A 22115-nucleotide genomic window follows, 5' to 3' on the forward strand; every position below is an offset into this window, starting at 1 on the left:
TGTGTTGAGCAGCAGAGGATACGAGATTGGCTTTTCCTCCTTTCTCTGTCAGGAAATTCTGTTTGAACGAAAAGAAGTTAGTAGATCTCGTTTTTTCTTCGCCGTTTCCCGTCGGTTTATTTTTGTTCCGATTTCACACAGGATGATAACGAGCCAACAAACCGATCAACATTATATTTCCTTCATTCTGCTGTTGTAAGAATGCACAAAAAATATTTCTCTGATTATTGATAAATTTGATCAGAGCCACCGCCGAAGATTCATATATGCAACTTTCAAGTCTTGCTTGCTTCAAAGAGTATACATGCATATCTGCAATTCTGAAGATAGTTTCTTCGCTGACTGGCAATTTTGATGCAACAGTTTACGCCAACTTGTTATGTTGAATCGTGCAGGGTGCATCTAATCCTATAGCTCTATTTATATATCATATGGTAAATTCAAACAGAAATAGCAGACTTCAAAATTCTTGCAATTGAATATTATTATTAAAGGAATAACTTTATGCGTTCATCTTTTTCGTTCTTCTCATGTACAAGAGAGTTATCTAATTTCATTGAAAATAACCACAAACCCAACACATTCGTGATACACTCTACTTGGTTTTCATTTAGCTCATTTGCAAGTTTTGGAGTGCCAACTTAAAAGAAAATAGGGTACCAAATCAGCATTCGGTTTTATATTTTTCTTATTTACTAACTTATTCTGGTGCGATGTTTACCTGCATAACATTGTTCCGCCAACAAACTCATGTTCATGGCTGTCCGTCTCCAATTTTCCGAATGTTCCACACTTTCCAGGCCTTGCTTGGTATAACCATCCAGCACGCTGTGCACCGCTGCGTCTGGTATCCAGTGGATTCGAGGCTAATGCCGCGGGGTTTTGTTCGGCATTTTCACAACATGTGCTGTCCATTAGCTTAGCTAAGCTTTAGCAACTTCCTAAATACTGGGCTTGCTGAAGAGCTGCCCCTGCTCGTAGTTCATTACCCCGCCAAAGACAGTCCTAAGCACACGACATGCAAAAACGGCCAGTGCTTTCAACTCCCCGTCGAGCATTTGCAGTTGTTATGCGACGTTATCAACGACCCGACGTCATTATCCTGCTAACAGATACTTGGCTTTAGACGTATTCACCACTAATCCAACCTTCAGTGTATCACGTTTCAGCTTGTTATACTGCACAGCAAGCACCTAGAACATCCTTCCGACATTGTTCGGACCTTTCATAACACCTTCTAGCGCGCTGTTGAACACGAGGTAGGAAATACCATCGCCTTGTCGAAGTCCCCTGCGTGTTTCAAACAGGCTTGGATCCGTATTCTCACTATCATCTTACTTTTATTTTTTAGGGCAGAGCACACTTTGCGATTCTGAAAGGGTGATCCTGGTCACCTGGGTTTCTGTACAAATCATTGCCATCTGGATCTGCTGCCGTCAGAAATAAAAAACAATCTAACGATATTTGGATTTCGGCGTGATTGTGTTGCCTACTTCAACGGGAAGAATCAGCAAAATGAATAAAGTAGTTTTAGGATATTGGAAGATAATCTGGGTTCAACTATATTGTAGTATTTTATAAGGCACATTGCGCTACAAATTTGTGAAATAAACTAAACTAAATGGTGAGGGTGACTATAAGAACCCATGAGTGAAGTGGGGTGAGTGAGGTAACTGCGAGAATAGGGTACTTGATTACGCGCCCGATATCCTCACAAGCCACTGTGACTGTACACTATGCATCGTATAGCCTTAATCAGTCTTTTCAGCTTCCCAGAAAAGGCGTTTTCGTTCATAATTTTCCGTAGCTGTTCACGGTCAATAGTTTCGTAGGTCGCCTTGATGTAATATGTTACGCGTACTCTATCTTGGAAATTTACGGCAATATCAAACGGATGTGTCCAAAATAAGATTGGTGAAGGGTGTTGGTGGACATGGAAAGGATGCTTGGTACTTGTAACTGCAGGTCGTCGAATTTCGTGGGTTACTCTCGGGTGACGCTGGAATAGCTACAACCTCGAAAGTTCGACAACGTGGCACTGCAATCCAGCTTTTTACGAGCCATAATGGCGGACGTGTTCGTAATATTTGAACAGCATTTTAAACAATTCCCTAATACATCGCACGTTTTCTTTCCGCGTGTTCACGGTAAAACTAAAGGATTGTACGGAAAGAAAACGTGCGATGTATTAGGAAAATGTCAAAAATGCTGTTCAAATATTACGAACACGTCCGCCATTATGGCTCGTAAAAAGCTGGATAGATCTGGTCACATTGGCAACAAGGTGTGGAGGATCCGTGGCGACGAGGCTCAAGTTTACCAGAACGGTGCAGTGACCAACGAGCTGAGAACAGGCTTTTGTAGTGATGGGCAGAATGCTGGATCGCATGGTGAAGTGGACTAGAGTATGCATAAGTTGAGGATAACAGGCCGTCAAACATGCACTATCCATGCGAAGGTAGACCCGACGATGAGAAGGAAGCGTTTTACGCGCAGCTAGGGGGAACGTACGACAGCTGTTCATCACGGGACATCATGATTTAAATCTGGGATATGAACCCCCATGTCGACAGCAAAGCTATATATCCGAGAAATTCGATCGGAGAATGAATATTCGCTGCTTGCAACTGCCAACTGAACCAAACCACCAAAACAATAACAAAGAGCAGGGCAGCCAGTTCACACAAGTTTCAGCATATTTAGGGTTACCAGTTGTTCAAATTAAAAACTAACCCCGTTAGTTTGCATGAGGAATCGTTCAAACGAACGGGGGTCCACTGTATGTGTACCGTGGACCCCCGTTCGTTTGACCATTTTTAATCTGAACACTTTTTAATTTGAACCCCGTTGGTTTGCACGACGTGCAAATTAAAAATGGTTCAAATGTCATTCTCAACATAACATCATTTGTTTATGCAGACAATGCACATAAACACGATTTGTTTGTACTGACCTAGCGTGTTTAATCGGTTTCACATTTCGTTTTCCTAACGATTAAGATAGAAATCCGATCGGAAAATGCAATATTCGCACTTGCAACTGCCAACTAAAACAAACTACCAAAACAATAACAAAGAGCAGGGCGGCCAGTTTACACAGGTTTCAGCATATTTCGGGTTAGCAGTTGTTCAAATTAAAAAGTAACCCCGTTAGTTTGCATGAGGAATCGTTCAAACGAACGGGGGTCCACTGTATATAAACCCTACTTTTGTATTAATAAACTCACGATCATCGGTTCACTTGTTTCTCTCTCATCAAATTTCCTACCTATAGCTTGCGCTGATAATCCGAAAGCTTAGTCCGTCATCAAAGACACTGCTAATAAGGTCTCTACGAAATAGAGCTATGGTAAATACCATAGCTTTACCATAAACCATAGGCAAGTTCGCAACATGCTGGTGGCTGCAGATAGGAACTGGTACTCTGAGCCAGCCAAGTTCCCATTTCGCGTGTGACTCTACAGTGTGGCACATATATATTCGAACAAAAACAGTTATATTTTTGTAAATATCGGCTTTATTTCGAATTGTAGTTTTAGAAGTTGTTTACCCATAGATACAGAACACATCAAGCAATCATTGCTCTATTAGTCTATTAAATCACCTTTTGCCTGGATAACACGCTTCAAATGCTTTTTGAAGTCGTTATATGCGGCACGCACTACTTCCATCGGAACGTTATCCCATATCTTGTTGATAACTAATAAATATTTATCCAAATTATGATATTTATAATCACTGAGCTTCTGCTGCATATACCCCCTTATACTAAAATCCAGAGATTCAAATGAGGAGAACTTGGAGGCCATTCCTTTTTCGATATGAAATCCGTCAGATTGGCTTTGAACCACGTCTGCACAAGATTTTCAGTGTGGGCAAGAGCTCTATCCTGTTGAAAGAAGTAATATTCTTCACCATACATTCCCTGAACGTAAGACATCAAATTTTGTTCTAAGATCATTTCTAGATAGTATTTTGCATTAATTTTCAAACCCTTTTCAATAAATACAACAGGAGGTTTCCCTTCCTTTTAAATGCCTCCCCATACCATGACTGCTAATGAATTTTGGTATCTTGGTACATTCCGTTTGTGCTTTGGAACGTCGATGATCGAAACCGACCACAACCGATCATTTTGAGCATTATGTGGGGTTTGTGGAACAAACAAATTCTCATCAGAAAATCATCACTTCGGAATCACCGGGCCGACGGAGCAGCAGTTTGCATCTTTCCTGTCGTTTTGGTTTTGTTGCTTTTACGTTTTTTGAATGCTTTTACATCCAGATCCATTTTCAAAATTCAACGAAGAGATTCCCTGTTGATATTCAGCTCAACTGCCATTTTCCGTGCGGAACATTTAAAATAGAATTTTGCATGCCAATTTACAACAGCTATGCAGTCAAAAATGCTTATTGGTTACCTGGGTCTTTTTATGCCGAGATGTTTGAGGTCACGAAAAATTGTGTTGCATGCAGCACCGTTTCGGAGTTTATTTATTATCAACGACCGTAACTCGAACATTGGTGCGTGCACACCGAACGAGACATAATACGGAAATGAAACTTTGATTGTATTAATTGTATATGCCGTTGCAAGCATAAAATGATTTTTGTTGGAATATATATGTGTCACACTGTAAATAGGTGGAAATTCCGCAATATCGGAAGCTTCTGATTTTAATTGCAGAATTTACCTTAAATTTTATAGTAACTTTACTGAAAAAAGCGTATAATGTACAGTAAATGGAGTGAATGTTGAAAGTTCACTGTTTTTGACTTTTATGTGTATGGAAAATAGTCGACAATTTAGTGTACCAGCTACGTTACCAGCACATAATGCCCCCTTATATACGTTGTAAAATCTACGTCTTACATTAAAATTTACTGATGTGAAAACCGCAACATTTAAAGTAACTTCAGTTTTTCGCCATTTCAATATTGCGATTATTATCTAAAATTTTTCTTTCGTAGGTTAAGTTGTGCGCCTAACAGTTGCGCGCAGCTCTGTTCTGGTTGCTCGCAGTCAAAGTATCTCTTTTACACTCACACGAAATCTCGTAAGAAACTGTCAACGCAAGAGTGATGAGAAAAGCAACAATATTTCTCTCTCACTCATCAGCTGAATGCTAGGGTAGCTTGCTTCGTGTTTGTCCGTTCAAACATGGACCAATTTTTTACAAACGCAATCAGCATTTAAATTTTATCATTTTCGGTTAACGTAAGACATTGTAACTGTGTTGTTTGTAAGTCTGTACGTAATAGAACAAAACAAATGCAAAAACAAAACAAAACAATTAATGTTCTATCTAAGCAAAGAATAAGAGCATAAACATAGAAAACTTACACGTACTTACACTGTCAATAATACATGATTTACCTTTGCGCACAACTATATAAAGCTGAAAAACGAAAGATTTTCTCAAGAAGCACAATATGCTTTTTTAAAAGTAAAATGAACTCTCATTGTTTTGTTGTACTTGATTTGCATTTGGTTAATTAGCCCTTTTCAAATATTTGTCGAGCTTGCTAAAAAATCATCTGGCAGCCGGGAATAGAATAAATTTTGAGTGTACAGTTTACAACACCGCTGGGATTAAAGCTGTCAATAATATTATTGTGTTTTCATTTCATTCGTATGAATTTATCGCTCGTTCAATTCACATAATTTCGCGTTTCGAAATTCGCTAATTTTGGATAAAACAACGGTTTATTAGTTTATAGGTAACCACAAACCATGAGTTCTCGTGACGTTAATTCTAAAAAACTGAGTCGGCCAACAGTTAACATCGCAATTCATCCGGGAAGCGCTAATCTTCCGTCTGGATCTGCCGCTGGAGGAACCATTAATAACATGAATGCTCTCAATGGACTGGATGCCACTGCAGGAGACTACGTGCCGATTTTTTTTGAAGAAATATCTCAGATAATGCGTGGTTACGGAGATTGTGAAAAACCTTTGCGAGAATCTGTCATATTGGTGGAAAAAATAGTGCTACATCAATTACGAGGAATAATGCAAGACGCTATCGACCATGCCATGTGTCGGCAGAATTCACCGGTTTTGTCTAGAAGAGATTTTGAGTATATAATGCGAAAAAATCCAGTAAGGGTTGCAAGATTGCAAAAATACTTTAGAGATATGGCTTTCGTGAAGAAGAAAATGAAGGATTTATACGGGGACCGTTTTTCTCAATTGGGTGATCTTGGATCTAATCTGGAAGAATCGGACGAAGACTCGGATCGTGACGTCGCAGAAAAATTCGATGAAGAAAAAGTGCGTCGACTTTTCCGTGCTGACCGCATTTCGCAAATTTTAGCTGGTAAACAGTATGAAGAATTTAATCTTGCTAGAAGAACATCTTTTATGCATCGTAATACTAATACAATGAAAAATAGAATGAGAGCATGGCTAAACTTCCCGGAAGATGTTATCATCTCGCAGAGTTGTTTACTGACATTATCCTATTTGGCGCACGAAACAATTGCAGTGTTGGTGGACTTCTGTATTTTAACAAGACTGAATTCGGCCAATAGATCTGTAGATCCGTACAGTCGAGTAACTTCATCTGGTAAGTTTAGTGCTGTATCACTGCAAAAGCTTTCTTATTTGCATATTTGTCTCGCTTCAGGAACATCACATTCAATGCTTCATTTGTGTCCAGAAGTGACACACGGACGCGGTGTTGACGGTGTAAAGCCAATCACGCCGCAAGAAATTCATGAAGCAATGCGAAGACATCGCCAAATGGCTACCCAAAGCATGGGTCATTTTCGGAACAATGCTCTTAATTGTAAAACTCCTTATCTTGCGATGTAAAAAATTGCATAATCCCGTTTAACAGAATCCAAGCATTTCGAGGTGGTTTTATTTTTGTTATACTATACCAAAAGGAAACGTAATCCATCTAGAACTATTCATCAATCTCGATAACTTCATCCTCTATGGGAACAAAAAGAACGTCTTCGTCTTCATAAGATTTATTTAGTTCCCTAGCACTATTACGCATTTCATCTCTTTTCAATGCTACTAGTTCGCTAATCTGCAGGCAATTTGAAGAATCCGCTTTACGGCGACGCTTATCTGTCCTACAATCGTTGCTAATGAGAGTGCTATTGGAACTGGACACACTAGATAAGCCTCTTGATGAAAAACTCTCATATTCATCATTATCTTCGTTTTCGGACAAAACTTTTCGTTTGGCTAAACTAGTTTTGCTAGATTTTTCCGCTCTATTAGTACTTGATGTTACAGATGCTGTCTCAAAACTATCACCCGGCAGACTAGTTCTGGAGGTAGAAGTATCTGTACTAGATTCCACAGGAATTCGAAGTACTCTGGCCGCCTGAAACCGAATTCCACTCTTTCCAACCGAAGCGGTTCCCTTTGTAATATAGCTGATTGCCGAGTATTGATTATATTGAAAATCTTCCTTAAGATAACCGTTTACAATTAGGAAAGCCACTACTTGTTCACCGATGTATCTATCCATCAATGGTGGAGGTTGTTCCAGACGGTTTTTAGGGCTTCCTTTATGATACCAAGCGTCTACCAACTTCAATGCTGTTAGCTTTGTTTTCAATGTCTCTGCTCGGCGAAGAATCGCAAGCAGTGTGTTGTAGTGAGGGTTTATATCTTGCTCAGGAAGCTGAACCTTATCCCGATAGTAGCAGCGGTCACACATTCGATCGCAGTCCGTATCTTCCCAAACTTCAGCGAAAAATCTCGAGATTAGCTTTCGGCGACAGCTGAAACAATGAATTTTAAATTAAAATCTGATGCTACAAGAATAGGGATTTATTGAAAATTCTCTACTCACTCTTTGCCATTAATACAGTACTTTATCATTGAGTAAACGTTTTCTAAACCTTCGTATTCGCTAAATATTACCGTGGAAAGACGAAATATATCTTGAAATCGGTATAGCAGAATACAGTCCGAACGCTTGCCGTCTCGACCGGCACGGCCACTCTCTTGGTAAAAACTCTCCATACTTTTGCACAAAGTGTGATGAATCACAAATCGAACATCTGGTTTATCGATTCCCATACCAAATGCATTCGTAGCCACAATCACTTGAATTTCATTTTGCATCCACTTTTTATGAGTTTTAGTTCGATCTTTTGCTGCCAAACTGGCGTGGTAAGGTAAAACTTTCACTTCTCGCTGAAGGAGCTGCACTGACAGTTCTTCGGTGTCCTTAATAGAATAGGTGTAAATAATACCGCTCATATTACGGTACTTCTTTCGAATTAAACTAGCAAGAAAGTCGTGTAATTCCTCTTTATCTGCTGGTTTTTCCAAAACATGATAGTACAGATTAGGTCGGTTGAAGGGAGCATTTAATATAAGACATTCGCGTAGATTGAGCATTTTTTTTACGTCCGCTATAACTTTTGTTGTGGCTGTTGCTGTTACTCCCAATAAAGGCACATCCGGAAACATAGTCTTTAATACACACAGGTTTTTGTAGTCTGGCCGGTAGTTGTGACCCCACTGTGAGCAACAATGGACTTCATCTGTAAAATACAATTTTAATTCGGGTTTAAATGCAGTAAACAATGTAGATATTTTACCGATAGCAATTAAAGCTAATTTTTTAATGTTGTAACATTTCTGGAGTGCTAGCATAAAGCGATTACTCTTAGCTATTCGCTCGGGCGTGATGTATAGAAGCCTTATTGCGCTGTCATTGCCTTCACGAAGCATCTTATGAACACTGTTTACTAATTCCTTATCTGAGGTAGCACATATGTATTCCGCTTTGACTCCTATTTTTTTCAACGCCCAAGCTTGATCCTCCATTAATGATATTAGCGGAGAAACAACTATGGTAATACCTTCCGCAACCAGCGCCGGAAGTTGATAACAAAGACTTTTCCCCCCGCCAGTAGGAGCCAAAAGTATGACATCGTTTTGTGAAAGAACTGCGTTTATAGCCGCTAACTGTTGAGCCCGAAATTTCTCCATGTGAAATACATCCTTCAGCACTGTTCGAACTCGATCCGACCAATGAAAGTTCTCCGCGTCCCATTTTTTCTCGACAAGCAAATTTGAATTCTCTTGTACTTTATGGATATGTAAGCGTTCTTGTAACTGTTCTAGTTGCTTCCGACGAGCTCTTAACTGGGAGATTTTAAGGTCGATTTCCTCCAATTCTCGTTCTACGGCGACTATCCTTGTGTCATTATCAGCTTCTGATAGCTCAATATCTAGATCACACATTTTCATAAACGAAAATGGCACATGCTCCAAGATAAACTTTGTCAACTATTTTGAAGAGTCACGTTTATTTAATAACAATTATTCAACAGAAATCTCAAAATAATATTAGAAAGGTTTCAAAGCGGTAAAGAGCGAAATGTCAAATCCTTTCCAGTTATAGTTCGGATCCCGTCCTATTCGCGCTATTCATGATATCTTTTGTTTCGTTTACACTCATAGAACTGAACGTATATGTTAGCTGAGTGCAAATGACGAATGTTAAAAATCATTCCATTTCTTCACTCTTTAACCAATTTCGTATCCTTGATTCATACCAAACCTTTACAGGTGGCAGCACCTTATCTTCGAATAGTCGCGAATGCGAAGGAGAAGGTCTTCCGCTATTTTCAGGGATGCCATTTTATTATACCGTTTTTGTTTTTTAACCTGGGTTTAGTTCCATATCCTGAGAGAGAGAGACGCGCCAGCTAGGTGATAGCACCCCGCTGTCACAAATGTCATTCCCATACATTTTTCGTGTAGCCAACATCTCATCTAGCCCACAACAAACTTTGCCTCGGACAAAATGTATTTGTGAGTAGCCCGCTCTAACTTCAGCCTCGGATGAATCTGTATTGGTAAGCTCCCGAACAAAGTTACTTTTTTGCTTTTTTTCTTTTTGTGTCGGACGTGTAGGAAGCGTAAAAAGATGTTAGCTACTTCTTTTCCCTTCAGTTTCATACGCCTGGGTGATAGGTTGATTATTGTCGTTGTCTTCGGATACCGCCAGAGTGCAAGCGACATGCGACGCGACGCGACATTTCTTGCTGTAGTTATACGCGCAGCCCTTTTTCGCCCAAAGCAGGACTGTGCATTTAGCAACATGAGAGCGAAGTCGGGTCGCGTCGCTGTCGCGTTTACTCTGTACGGGGCCTTCTTCTTCTTACACACTTAAAACGTTCGGTAAGATTTACCGAACTCTGAACAGCCGAACGTTCGGTAAAAATTTCGATGGTGCCAATCGACGTTTTCGGATCGTTGGTAATGTTTGACATCATAAAAAAAAATTTTACCGAGCGTTCGGCTGTTCAAAGTTCTGTAAAGTTTACCGAACTCGGTACTTTTTTTAAGTGTGTATACAGTGGACCCCCGTTCGTTTGAACGATTCCTCATGCAAACTAACGGGGTTAGCTTTTAATTTGAACAACTGGTAACCCTAAATATGCTGGAGCTTGTGTGAACTGGCTGCCCTGTTCTTTGTTATTGTTTTGGTGGTTTGATTCAGTTGGCAGTTGCACAGCGAATATTTCATTCTCCGATCAGATTTCAACCATAATCGTTGAGGAAGCGCATTGTGAAACAGATTAAACACGCTAGATCAGTACAAATAAATCGTGTTTATGTGCCTTGTCTGCATAAGCAAATGATGTCATATTAAGAATGACATTTGAACCATTTTTAATTTGCACGTCGTGCAAACCAACGGGGTTCAAATTAAAAAGTGTTCAGATTAAAAACGGTCAAACGAACGGGGGTCCACGGTATTTGAAAAAAATTCAAATATTATACAATTTAAATCAAGTCAGAATGCTCCGGTTTGCGAGGGGTTTGAAATTTCAACGCAAATAAATACTTCCCCTGTTTTATTCAATCAAGCTAGCCCGGTTCACACTGACATTTCTTACCCGGTTTCCACTGACAGTTCGATGCACAATAACAATCCCAGCTAGCGCCTCTCTCTCAGGTTCCAACTTGTCCAACTTGAGAATGAACAAACATTTTCGGGTTGTCCGTTTATTCCTAACAGCGGAGTTGAAACTGTGAAAAACTCAGAGCGAACCTGACGTCGAAAAAGTTCAACCCAGAGCGAAACTAAGTTCAACCTGAGTGAAAAAACAAACGTTTTGACAGCCGTTCGATTGGAACTAGGGCAAACCTAGGTTGGATCTAAGCAAAAACAAAAACGCTATAAGATGCACTCAAGGGTAAGTCGCTTAGAACATTGAGGCAGGCTCAATTTAGTGAACAGCTGGCCTCATTGATTGCAATTGCGGTACACTCATTTCACAGTTTATGGCACACTGTGGCCCACATTTTTGACATTTAAATTTTGAAATGTTAGAAATTGGCAGCCCTGCCAATGTTTGTTAATGTCAAAACGATCAAACGGTCAATCTGAGCGCTGGCGAATTTGACATGTTTCACATGATCAGCACCTCGGCAGCACAGTAAGGCACAGACTGAACAAAATTTCCATGAAAGAGGTGAACGGAATGTTCTCAGTGACTTACCCTTGGATGCACTTGAATGTCAAATTTGAATTATCGAGTTTAGAATACTCTCTGTCGGTTTGCCCAATAGAGCTTGCTAATCTGCAGTTGTGTTGGTGGTTTGTTTTCCCCCAGTTTGAAAAACGTCATGGAAAAACCAACAGCAGCAGCAACGCGTGTACGTATACGCGGGATAGTGTGCGTACGGTAGCTGTCAGCAATCTCAATTAGCCAATCACGATTCGATAGTAGGAAGAGTGCAATAAGTGTCACTATAAATCACCTTATTACAACTGAAGATAGAATTAACAAAAGGGCGAATGCCGCAAACGTAAACAAACCGAGTCAGGGTTGATTTTCCTATGCTGGTCCAGCAAAAAGTAACTCTCTCCCGTTTTGTTTACCTTTGCGACATTCGCCCTTATGCTAATTCTATCTAGTATTACAATGATGAAATTTGAAAAATAATCTGGTCGCTCTGCTCGATATAAAACGTCAATGTCTGATTGGCTGTAAAAAATCTAAAAGTAAACATATTTGTTAAAACTTTTTTTTGTGAATATGTGAAATTTGGAAAATTTTGCATTGTTGTCAAAACTACTGTTGATTTCTGGGCAAAAATCTCTTGCAAAAAACTCATCGTATTTATTCTCAAAACACGTCACAAACAAACTTCTGGGTAAGGAAAATTTAAAGCTTGCTTTGAATAATGTCTTTAAAATAAGGAATTTAAAGTTAAGAATGGTATGGTAAAGATTTCTAGACTCCAAATTCACCCGGGCATATTTTTGAATACTGAGTTATTATTTTTCGATAATATGCGGTAATATTTCAACAAAATCTAATAGCTAGAGTATGAAGCATTAAGTAGTAAATAATTTAGGGTTGTGGATTAAGCCAAACCTAATTATTTTAACACTGTTTCCTATGATAAACAGTTATCTATTGGCCATTATCATTACCGTTAGTTAAAATCGGAATTAACCAGATTTGTATCTATATTATTACCGAATTCAGAGAGTATATGCAGCTTATATGCATATGCAGGAAAACGATAAACATCATGATACTGACTAGGACGGTTTATTCGCGAGATAAGATAGAACATGTCGTCGTTAACTTGATCTAAGAATTTTATTTAAAAATTGTGGCTAAATTTGCTCTGTCTATGAACCACCCAATTTACTTTCATTTTTAGATAACATGGATCTAGAAGAGTCAGTGCTTTGTCGTCTTTGTCTTCAGTCAAACGCTCCCTCATTAATGGTGTCGTTGAATCAGAATGAGGGATTGGTAAAAGCTATATTTCATATCACTAGTGTTGAGGTAGGTTATTGATGAATTTTTATATCGTCCATTGCTATAGCAGTAAAAAAATTTACTCCTAAGGCACTCATGAGCGTTAACTTCGATGTCTACATGTGCTTCACTTGTCAAAATCTTTTGGAACAGTGCATCCAATTCCGTACTGCCTGTATTTGTAATGATGCCATTTTTCGTAAAACTTATGTTAAACAGAGTGATGAAAATGAGGTACAATCCAATGCCTGTTCAAAAGACGGCGTAGTTAAATTGGAAATCAAACCAATAATCGAAGCAATGAAATATGAGCCAGAATCCAACGATGATAGTGACTCTAAACCGGAACGTGAGGAATACTCTTCCGTAGAAGATAAACCAGCGTTAATAGAAATTTGTGAAAAGATCAGGAAAAAGCGTGGAAGAAAACCGAGAAAAACTAAAAGTTCAACTTCAACTCGATCTAAGCCACATAAGGTGCAGTGTCAAATTTGCGGTAAAATGATTGCGAGCACCAACCTTGGTGCACATCAGCAGATTCATGATCCCAATAGACCGAAGCTTGTGTGTCCCCATTGTCCAGCACAATATACGGAATCAAAGCGTTTAAAATTGCACATTAACAATAAACACACGCATGAAGTGCAATTCTCATGTGACCGCTGTGGCAAAACTTTTGCATCACCAGATTCTCTTAGGGTACATTACATTGCGCTGCACACCGATATTAAAAAGTACGATTTAACAATTATCAGTGTTCTTTTGACGCAAAATGTTGATAATTTTAGGTATGAATGCACACTTTGCGGTGAGAAATTTTCGCGATCAACATCTCGGAGGCATCACTACAAAATGGTTCATACAACTATTCGCCCTTATGAATGTGAATATTGCGAACGCACTTTCAAGTTTAAGTATGTAAATCTACACTCGTTTATTGAATGTCGCTTGACTATTATTATAATTCTTTCAGATGTGATCTAACGCTACACACGAGAACCCACACTGGCGAAAAGCCCTTTGAATGCGATATTTGTCATAAAACCTTCAACAAAAGCTATAATGTTGTAATTCATAAGAAATCACACCAGAATGAAATCGAAAGGGCTGCTGAAAAGGCAATGAAGATGGTGCAAAATTCAGTTCAAAATGCTTACTAACTAGCATAGGATTTCTTTTTATATAAATTACGTTCTCAAATACGCCGGATTAATTTTTTATGTTTCACATGTCTTAACTGTTGCGTAAAACAGAATCAGTGTCCAGATATTACGATCAATTTTTTTCATTTATATAGGTAATATTTTTTTCGGTAATTATTTTAAGAGGTCCAGTAAAGCACGACGTTAAACATTAGGCTATAGGTATATGAATTGTATATAATATAGTCGACAATAAGCCAAATAAAAAATAGAAAATAAAGACGCAAATTTCCGTTACTTTTACGAAGGTAAAAAAAGCGAAGCCTTGGGTATAAAACATCTAAAATTTGCCCTTTCTGTATTGACAGACTTTGCACCCGGTTAATAGAGCACAGAACAATTACGGACTAGTGCACACCGCCCAGTCTGTATTCGAAGATACGACGACTGGGTTGTTAAGATCAGCATCAGGAATAGTTCGATCAATTTGACTCAATTTTAATTTATTGGTAGCGTCTCAGCCAAGCAAAATTTGCAAAAATATGAGACATTTATAGAACTAATTATTATTTACAGTTTTGTTGAATAAAACTAAACTGTATTTTTTGTATTTATAATGCTATTTTACAGCTGCTATTCCATTGGTAAAATGGTAACCAAATGAACGTTTTTTTTTTGTATGTCAGAAGGGCATTGGGTTAAAAGGCCACTGTGGCAGGCCTCGATTGCTGTACACAGTTTACGGACCGCTAATACCTCTCAACTCATACCCATTGATGGAGTTGAGCGGGATAGTTGTAATCCTGTGCCCCAATTCGGTGTTAGTGTAGCAACGATGCAGCCACCTTTATATTCGTTACTTTGAGCGGTGTCGGTGTATATGTGTAGAGTTAGCGGTTAGCGTGTAGAGCAGAGCAGAGGCGCAGTGCAAATGCGTCATTATACTTTTATATACTGTACGGTGAACACGTGTATCGTGTATTATTGTCGTTCTTAATAAAGTTTGCAGTTTAAGTTTAAACGGTGTCTTTTTTCTTTAGCCTACTTTAATCGAATAGGTTATGGGCCCAGTAGTCGTCTGTAGTGCGCGAATTTAAATTGTACGACAGTGAACTTTTGCGAATTAGTTTGTGCTTCTGAACTTGAGCGGTCGTTTGTGAAAAACAAAATGGCTGACGCGAAGGTAACAGTGGAGAAGCTAACCGATAGCAATTACGCCATATGGAAATTTAAAATTCGTTTGTTGCTAACGCGAGAAAAAGTGCTTAAAGTTGTCACTGAGCCAAAGCCTGAAAACCCGGATGAAACATGGCTTTCGAATGATGAAAAGGCGCAGGCCATTATCGGGTTGGCGTTGGAGGATAACCAACTAATTCACGTTATGCAAATGGAGACGGCAAAGCAGATGTGGGATGCGCTGAAAAGTTACCATGAACGCGCGTCCCTATCTAGTATTATTCACACAGTGCGTCTGTTAATTATGTTGCGAATGCCCGAAAACGGGAACATGGCTGAGCACCTGAAAAATATGACGGCTTTGCGGTTGCGGTTAACAGCACTTGGGGAAGAAGTGAAGGACAACTGGTTTGTAGCCTTGATGTTGTCAAGTCTTCCCGAATCATACGACGGTTTGATTGTTGCGCTGGAGAGCCGCCCGGATCAAGACCTGACTGTTGAGTTTATTAAGGGTAAGCTGCTTGATGAAGGACGACGTCGTGGAAATGTTACTACCGAGAAAGCTCTTGTGATAGGCGCCCCCAAGTTTACTGGCGGTGGCAATAAAAACCAGAGCTACAAAGAAAAAGCGAAAATCTGTCACTACTGTAAAAAGGAAGGACATTTCCGACGAGATTGCCGAAAGTTCCAGGATGATAGGAAGGAGAAAGAAAAAGCGAAGAATACCGTACAAAGAGCGAATGTTACTGTAAATTCTGAAGCTGGTCTCGAGCTGTGTTTGGCTGCAGGCGTATCTGGAAATTCGAGTTTGTGGTATCTTGATTCTGGTGCTACATCTCATATGACAAATGATGCATCGCTACTGGAGGAATTCGATAGCTCCAAGGAAGTGCAAGTTTGCTTGGCAGATGGGAAAACCATCAAAGCAACAGGTAGTGGCACAGGCAGAACGGTTTCGGTTAATGGGGTTGGAAGTCGTGTAGAGCTGAAGCTTGAAAAAGTGTTTCACGTTCCTGCATTAGCCGGTAATTTACTTTCCATAAGTAAAATTGCTGACTTGGGATTCATAGTGCAATTTGATGAAAAAGAGTGTCGAGTGCTGAAAGGAAACGATTCAGTGTTAGTTGGACAACGCAAAGGCGGGCTGTATCATTTGAAACAGTGTTCAGAAAAAGCTTTCACAGTTGGTTCAACACACAGTGAACTGTGTGCGCACTTGTGGCATCGTCGATTTGGGCATAGAGATCCGGCAGCTGTATCGAAAGTAGTGCGTGACAATCTGGGATACGGATTGAAAATTGAATCCTGTGCTGTGCAATCTGTGTGTGGATCATGTTGCGAGGGAAAGATGAGCCGCGATTCCTTTCCTAAATTTTCTGAGCGGAAGTCTAGTGCAGTGGGGGACTTAATTCATAGCGATTTGGGTGGCCCGATGGAAGAGTCGACACCGAGCGGAAATCGTTTTTATATTGTACTAGTGGATGACTATAGTCGATATTCGGCAGTGTATCTCCTGAAAAGAAAAAATGATGCAGAGGACAAAATTCGTGAGTTTTTCAACCTGGTTAAGAATCAGTTCAATCGTTACCCGAGAAAAATAAGAACGGATGGTGGAGGTGAATTCACCAGTGCTTCATTGAAAAAGTTTTTCGTGGATAATGGAACAATACATGAAGTTACTGCCCCTTATTCACCGCAACAGAACGGTGTGTCGGAGCGAAAAAACCGTTATCTGGTTGAAATGATGCGGTGTATGCTTGCTGATAGTGGTGTGGGGAATAAATACTGGGGTGAAGCGATTTGTACTGCAAACTATTTGCAGAATCGTTTGCCGTCTTCGACAGTGGTTGCTACTCCATATGAATTGTGGCATGGTAAGAAACCATCGTATGGGCACCTGCGAATTTTCGGTGCTGAAGCTTATGTCCATATTCCTAAGGAGAGACGTCAGAAACTTGATGTGAAGGCGGAAAAATTGGTTTTTGTCGGGTATGCTGATGGTCGTAAAGCATATCGTTTTTTGAACACTGAAACAGATCGCATAACAATTAGTCGAGACGCCAAGTTCCTGGAAATGTGTAACAGAAAAGAAGTTACCAGAGAAGTCCAGTGTGATTCTGCTGGGACAGGAGGAGCAGTTGAGGTTCCACTCGTCCCGTCGAATGAAAATTTGATTGAATGTGTTGGCACGAATAGTGAGATTCCTATACCGCTTTCGGAATCGGATGATTGTGGTTCGTCTTACGATGATGCTTCTGAGGGAACGTCGCCGTTTCGGGGTTTTCCGCTAGATGAAATTTCGCGACGATCCACTCGTCGCACGAAAGGGGTGCCACCAACAAGGCTCATTGAGGAAATATTTGCTGCTGATGCGCTTTCAAATGACAAAGTTGAGCCACGAAATTTCAAGGAAGCAATGAGTGGAGCTCGTAAGGAAAACTGGAAGTTAGCTATGCTGGATGAGTTGAAATCTCATGCTCAGAATGGGACTTGGAAGTTGGTGAACTTACCTGCTAACAGAAAACCAATAGGTTGCCGCTGGGTGTTCAAGTTGAAAAGAAATGCTTCTGGGGAAATCGTGAAACACAAAGCACGTCTTGTAGCACAAGGATATTCCCAAAAATTCGGTGAAGATTTCGATGAAACTTTTGCTCCTGTGACCAGACATACAACTCTTCGCGTGTTGTTGTCAGTGGCGAGCAGAAGAAAAATGACGTTAAAGCATTTCGATGTAAAAACGGCCTACTTATACGGCGATTTAAATGAAGAAATATATATGAGGCAGCCACCAGGTTTCGAATTAAAGGGTAAAGAGCATATGGTATGCCTTTTGAATAAAAGTATTTATGGTTTGAAACAATCTGCGCGATGTTGGAATCAAAAGTTGCATGGTGTGCTTCTGAATATGGAATTCGTACAGAGTTCAACCGATGCTTGTTTATATACCAAAATAGTACATGGAAAATGTATATATCTTTTGGTATATGTGGATGATTTGCTGGTTTGCTGTGAAGATGAACTTGAAATAGATGTTGTATTTCGTTTGCTCAAGGATAAATTTGAAATGACAGACCTTGGCGAGCCGAACTATTTCTTGGGTCTCGAAATAAAGCGAGAAAATGGAAACTATAGTGTGTCAGTAGAAGGATACATACATCGTATTGCGGAGAGATTTGGGCTTCTCGACGCTAAAATAGCAAAAACACCGATGGAAGTGGGATATATAAAAATTGATGATAAAAGCTCTCTATTGTCAGACGTCACGATGTACAGAAGTCTAGTGGGTGCACTGTTGTATGTTTCTGTTTGCGCAAGGCCAGATATAGCAGCCAGTGCTACGATACTTGGGAGGAAAGTATCTTGTCCGACTGAGGCCGACTGGGTTGCCGCTAAACGAGTTGTTCGCTACCTATTGGGAACGAAACATTGGAATCTGTCCTACGATGATCCTAATGAAAATCTTTTAGGATATTCGGATGCTGATTGGGCAGGTGACATAAAAACTAGAAAATCAACATCAGGATATGTCTTCAAGCATGCCGGAGGAGCTGTTTCGTGGGCTAGTCGAAAACAGAGTTCTGTGACATTATCGTCCATGGAATCGGAGTATATGGCTCTTAGCGAAGCGAGCCAGGAGTTGGTTTGGTTGCTGAGCTTGTTCGAAGATTTCGGTGAAAAACAGAAAGGTGCAGTGAAAATATTTGAAGATAATCAAAGCTGTATCCGCTTTGTTAGTTCAGAAAGAGTTAATCGTAGATCGAAACATATTGAGACACGTGAATCTTATGTAAAAGAGTTATGTTCTGATAAGGTCATGGAATTGCATTATTGTTCGACTGAAGACATGGCAGCTGATATGCTAACCAAGCCTGTAGGATCAATTAAGCAGATGAAGTTTGCAAAGATGATGGGACTGATGTAAGATGATAGCAGCGATCGTTGAGGAGGAGTGTTAGTGTAGCAACGATGCAGCCACCTTTATATTCGTTACTTTGAGCGGTGTCGGTGTATATGTGTAGAGTTAGCGGTTAGCGTGTAGAGCAGAGCAGAGGCGCAGTGCAAATGCGTCATTATACTTTTATATACTGTACGGTGAACACGTGTATCGTGTATTATTGTCGTTCTTAATAAAGTTTGCAGTTTAAGTTTAAACGGTGTCTTTTTTCTTTAGCCTACTTTAATCGAATATTCGGTACTACATGGTTCATAAAGCCAATGACTGTCTTGGGGTTTAGGCTCCATACCTGATATGGAGTAAGAAGGAAACTTCCAAAGTTGTGCCTTGATAATGCAAGAGCTCCGCAATTGCAGAGCAGATGCGCTGAACTTTCAGGCAGGTGTCGGATGATACCTTGCCGATATTCTTTAAATGATAAAGAGCGGGCCTGTGTCCTGTTAGGAGTCCCGTGATTGTGCGTAGTTCACTACGAGTTAAATGGAGTAGTTTTTTAGCTACTGCAGGGTTTGGGTAGATAAATTGTTTAACTTGTCTACAACCCTGTGTTTGATTCCAACGGGATACTATTTCTAGCTTTTCCCATGTCATCAATTCACCTTTCACGGCGGATGTGGAGGTGCCCAGAAACGGTTCAGGACCAATAAATTGCTGAGCTGATTCTTGTTTTGCTAGGTTGTCAGCAAATTCATTGCCCTTGATTCCGCACTGACCGGGCACTGTCTCTACTGCCAAATGAATAAAAATTGAGTCAAAGTGATCAAACCATCCCTGATCAGCATCGTAACTCGAAGCTATCATTCGACTGTACCGTCTCAGCAGAATTTGAAAAAGTTATTAGCTACAATATTATAAAATTAGTTTACCTTAGACCTTAGACGATGCAGCGAATGTCAAACGAATCGAAATCCATCTCTTTATAATTAGTTTTTTAAATACTCCACAAGTATTAGACCACATACGTTATCCGTTAGATTGAGCTCCACTTGCTTTCGAACTTTTCTTATTCAGTCCGGCATGTCCCAAGCCTTGCATCATTACTCATTAACATCTTCGTAAATTAAATAATATAAGTAAATGAATAATAATAAGATTCCACTTTGGCTGTTTGTCGAGCATAAAAAACTTGCGTCGCTCTGCAAAATTTGCCATGGAACGATCCAGTCAATCTTGTTCAGTATTCAGGTCGATGTCTGCTAATTAACGTAGATTTGTTAGGGAATGTACTTGTTCGACCTTATTACAGGAAATTATCGACATGCCGGCATTACTGGAACATGTACTCATCAATTTACCCATCGGCTTCCTAACGATCTATTTGCAATATCCTTCCACGGGACATATTACGGCCAAAATAACAAACCAAAAATCCACAAACAGTGCCCATCTACCATAAGTTTCTTTGTACATCGTTGATATCTGAATTATCATTGATTGCATGCAAAACTGGACTCTTCTAAGGTGCTCAATCGCTCGCAAAAGTGCATTGTATCATTTCATCGATCATCGATGGCAAAAGAAAATAAAATCATGGACCAAGATGTTTCTGAGAAATTTACTCTCACAATGCCCAAATAACATTTTTACGTAATTGTTCTAAACTTGAATATATACAAAGAAAGCTTAATATGTTACACATCCACCCATAAGAGAAAAAAAACATCTCCTGTTACAATCCTTTGTGGGTCTGCTTGCTACTCATACTTTTGAATTCGTTATGATTTTACAGCCCTGCAATTTGCGGTCAAGTGTGTTGGAATGAGTTTGGCCAATGCAGAAAGAAAAACATCGCTCGTCCCTGCCGTCGTATATTCTGCGCTCTCCATGCCTCTTTATGCACCCACACAGCGTGTAAAAGGACTAGGGTCACGCTAAAAGAACATAATTTATTGCGTTAAATGATGCTCATCGTCCTATACGACTGTGACCGAGTCCCACCACAGGATCAGATATTATGGGTGCATCCTTATCTTCGGGACGATTGTTTTCTGAGAATCAAGACGGAAACATTTTTTTTCAGTATAGTGTCATGTTCAGTTGGCGCCACGAATATGATGATGCAGCACTGGTCGATGATTGCAATCGCGATGAAGTACAAAAATTATATATTTGCTATGTTGGTTGTGTTTCAACATTCCATTTGTTACACCTTGCATTTGATGTTCGACATAGATTTTTGTTAACTTTGAAAGAAATTTACACGTACCGTCAAAAGGGGTAACTTGCAACAGTTTTCAACTATGAGTTCAAGTAAAAACTTATCTATAGCACATTTTAAGGACATTTAATTAATACAAAGTTATTAGGTCTAGGATAGAATAATTTCACATATTGAGTAAAAATATGCGATCAATATTGGCTGTTGTAGAAATTTTTAACCAGTGTGTTGCTAGTTACCCCTTCAACGAGGTAACTTGCAACAAGCAATATCTTTTGGAAATGGAACGATTTTAATGATTTGTATGAGTTTCTTTTGACTTCAAATGTCAAATGCAAATGTTAATCCGACTCGCGATATTTAATGCTTTTGCTATGAATATACGCAGAAATGTCCTATGTCACGTAGCGTTGGTGAAAATAATTTATGAGCCCCGTAGTGCAAATTACGAATTGAAGTTTGTATGTTATTGATGCAGTTGATATTCCATGTCTGGATCCGATAGAGCCTCCTTCTTTAAGGACCATTCACATATTACGTAACGCTCTTAGGGGAGCGGGAGTTGGGTAACAACGCATTACACGTCGTGAATCTACTATAAATAATTGGTTCGCGAAGGGGAGCGGGTGAGTAAAAATTCATCGATATCTTGTTTACGAAATATATGAATGTTTATTACGTTACGAGTGATCGTAACTAGACACTATCATATTGCTGAACGATTTCTCTCAGTGAGGATATCTTCTTTTTGGCCTCTTCTATGGTCATTTTCAGTATAATTCGAAAAAACGGGCATATTTCCGACTTACTGAAAGCATCTCACACTCTTCAGCTGTGGTTTTAGTATCGCTTGATGCAAAATTAAATGATAACTTACCTTGTGTAGTTAACGGAACACAGCTTTTTATATATACC

At 39.6% G+C, this 22115-nt stretch overlaps 3 protein-coding genes across 4 annotated transcripts; 2 read left to right on the forward strand and 1 right to left on the reverse strand.

The window, feature by feature from the left end:
- Positions 1-5652: 5652 nt before the first annotated feature.
- On the forward strand, positions 5653-6899 carry LOC128734707 (uncharacterized). 2 transcript variants are annotated; one of them, XM_053829019.1, is made up of 3 exons: positions 5653-5719; positions 5779-6567; positions 6628-6899. In XM_053829019.1, exons 2-3 carry the CDS (start codon positions 5850-5852, stop codon positions 6813-6815), a joined length of 906 nt encoding a protein of 301 aa, XP_053684994.1. In that variant the 5' UTR covers positions 5653-5719; positions 5779-5849; the 3' UTR covers positions 6816-6899. The 2 variants fall into 2 exon arrangements, with proteins under 2 accessions (XP_053684994.1, XP_053684993.1); XM_053829018.1 differs by having other exon boundaries at positions 5665-6567.
- LOC128734706 (ATP-dependent DNA helicase Q1-like) lies at positions 6818-9293 on the reverse strand. Its single transcript, XM_053829016.1, has 3 exons — positions 8573-9293; positions 7816-8515; positions 6818-7744 (listed from the first exon to the last, which is right to left on the reverse strand). The coding sequence occupies exons 1-3, from the start codon at positions 9225-9227 to the stop codon at positions 6910-6912; spliced, it is 2190 nt and encodes a 729-aa protein (XP_053684991.1). The 5' UTR covers positions 9228-9293; the 3' UTR covers positions 6818-6909.
- A 2747-nt stretch (positions 9294-12040) lies between these two features.
- On the forward strand, positions 12041-14190 carry LOC128737649 (zinc finger protein 239-like). Its single transcript, XM_053832325.1, has 5 exons — positions 12041-12149; positions 12669-12796; positions 12989-13503; positions 13558-13683; positions 13743-14190. The coding sequence occupies exons 2-5, from the start codon at positions 12674-12676 to the stop codon at positions 13927-13929; spliced, it is 951 nt and encodes a 316-aa protein (XP_053688300.1). The 5' UTR covers positions 12041-12149; positions 12669-12673; the 3' UTR covers positions 13930-14190.
- Positions 14191-22115: the final 7925 nt, after the last annotated feature.

This window comes from Sabethes cyaneus, chromosome 2, assembly GCF_943734655.1.
Source record: "Sabethes cyaneus chromosome 2, idSabCyanKW18_F2, whole genome shotgun sequence".
NCBI lineage: Eukaryota > Metazoa > Arthropoda > Insecta > Diptera > Culicidae > Sabethes > Sabethes cyaneus.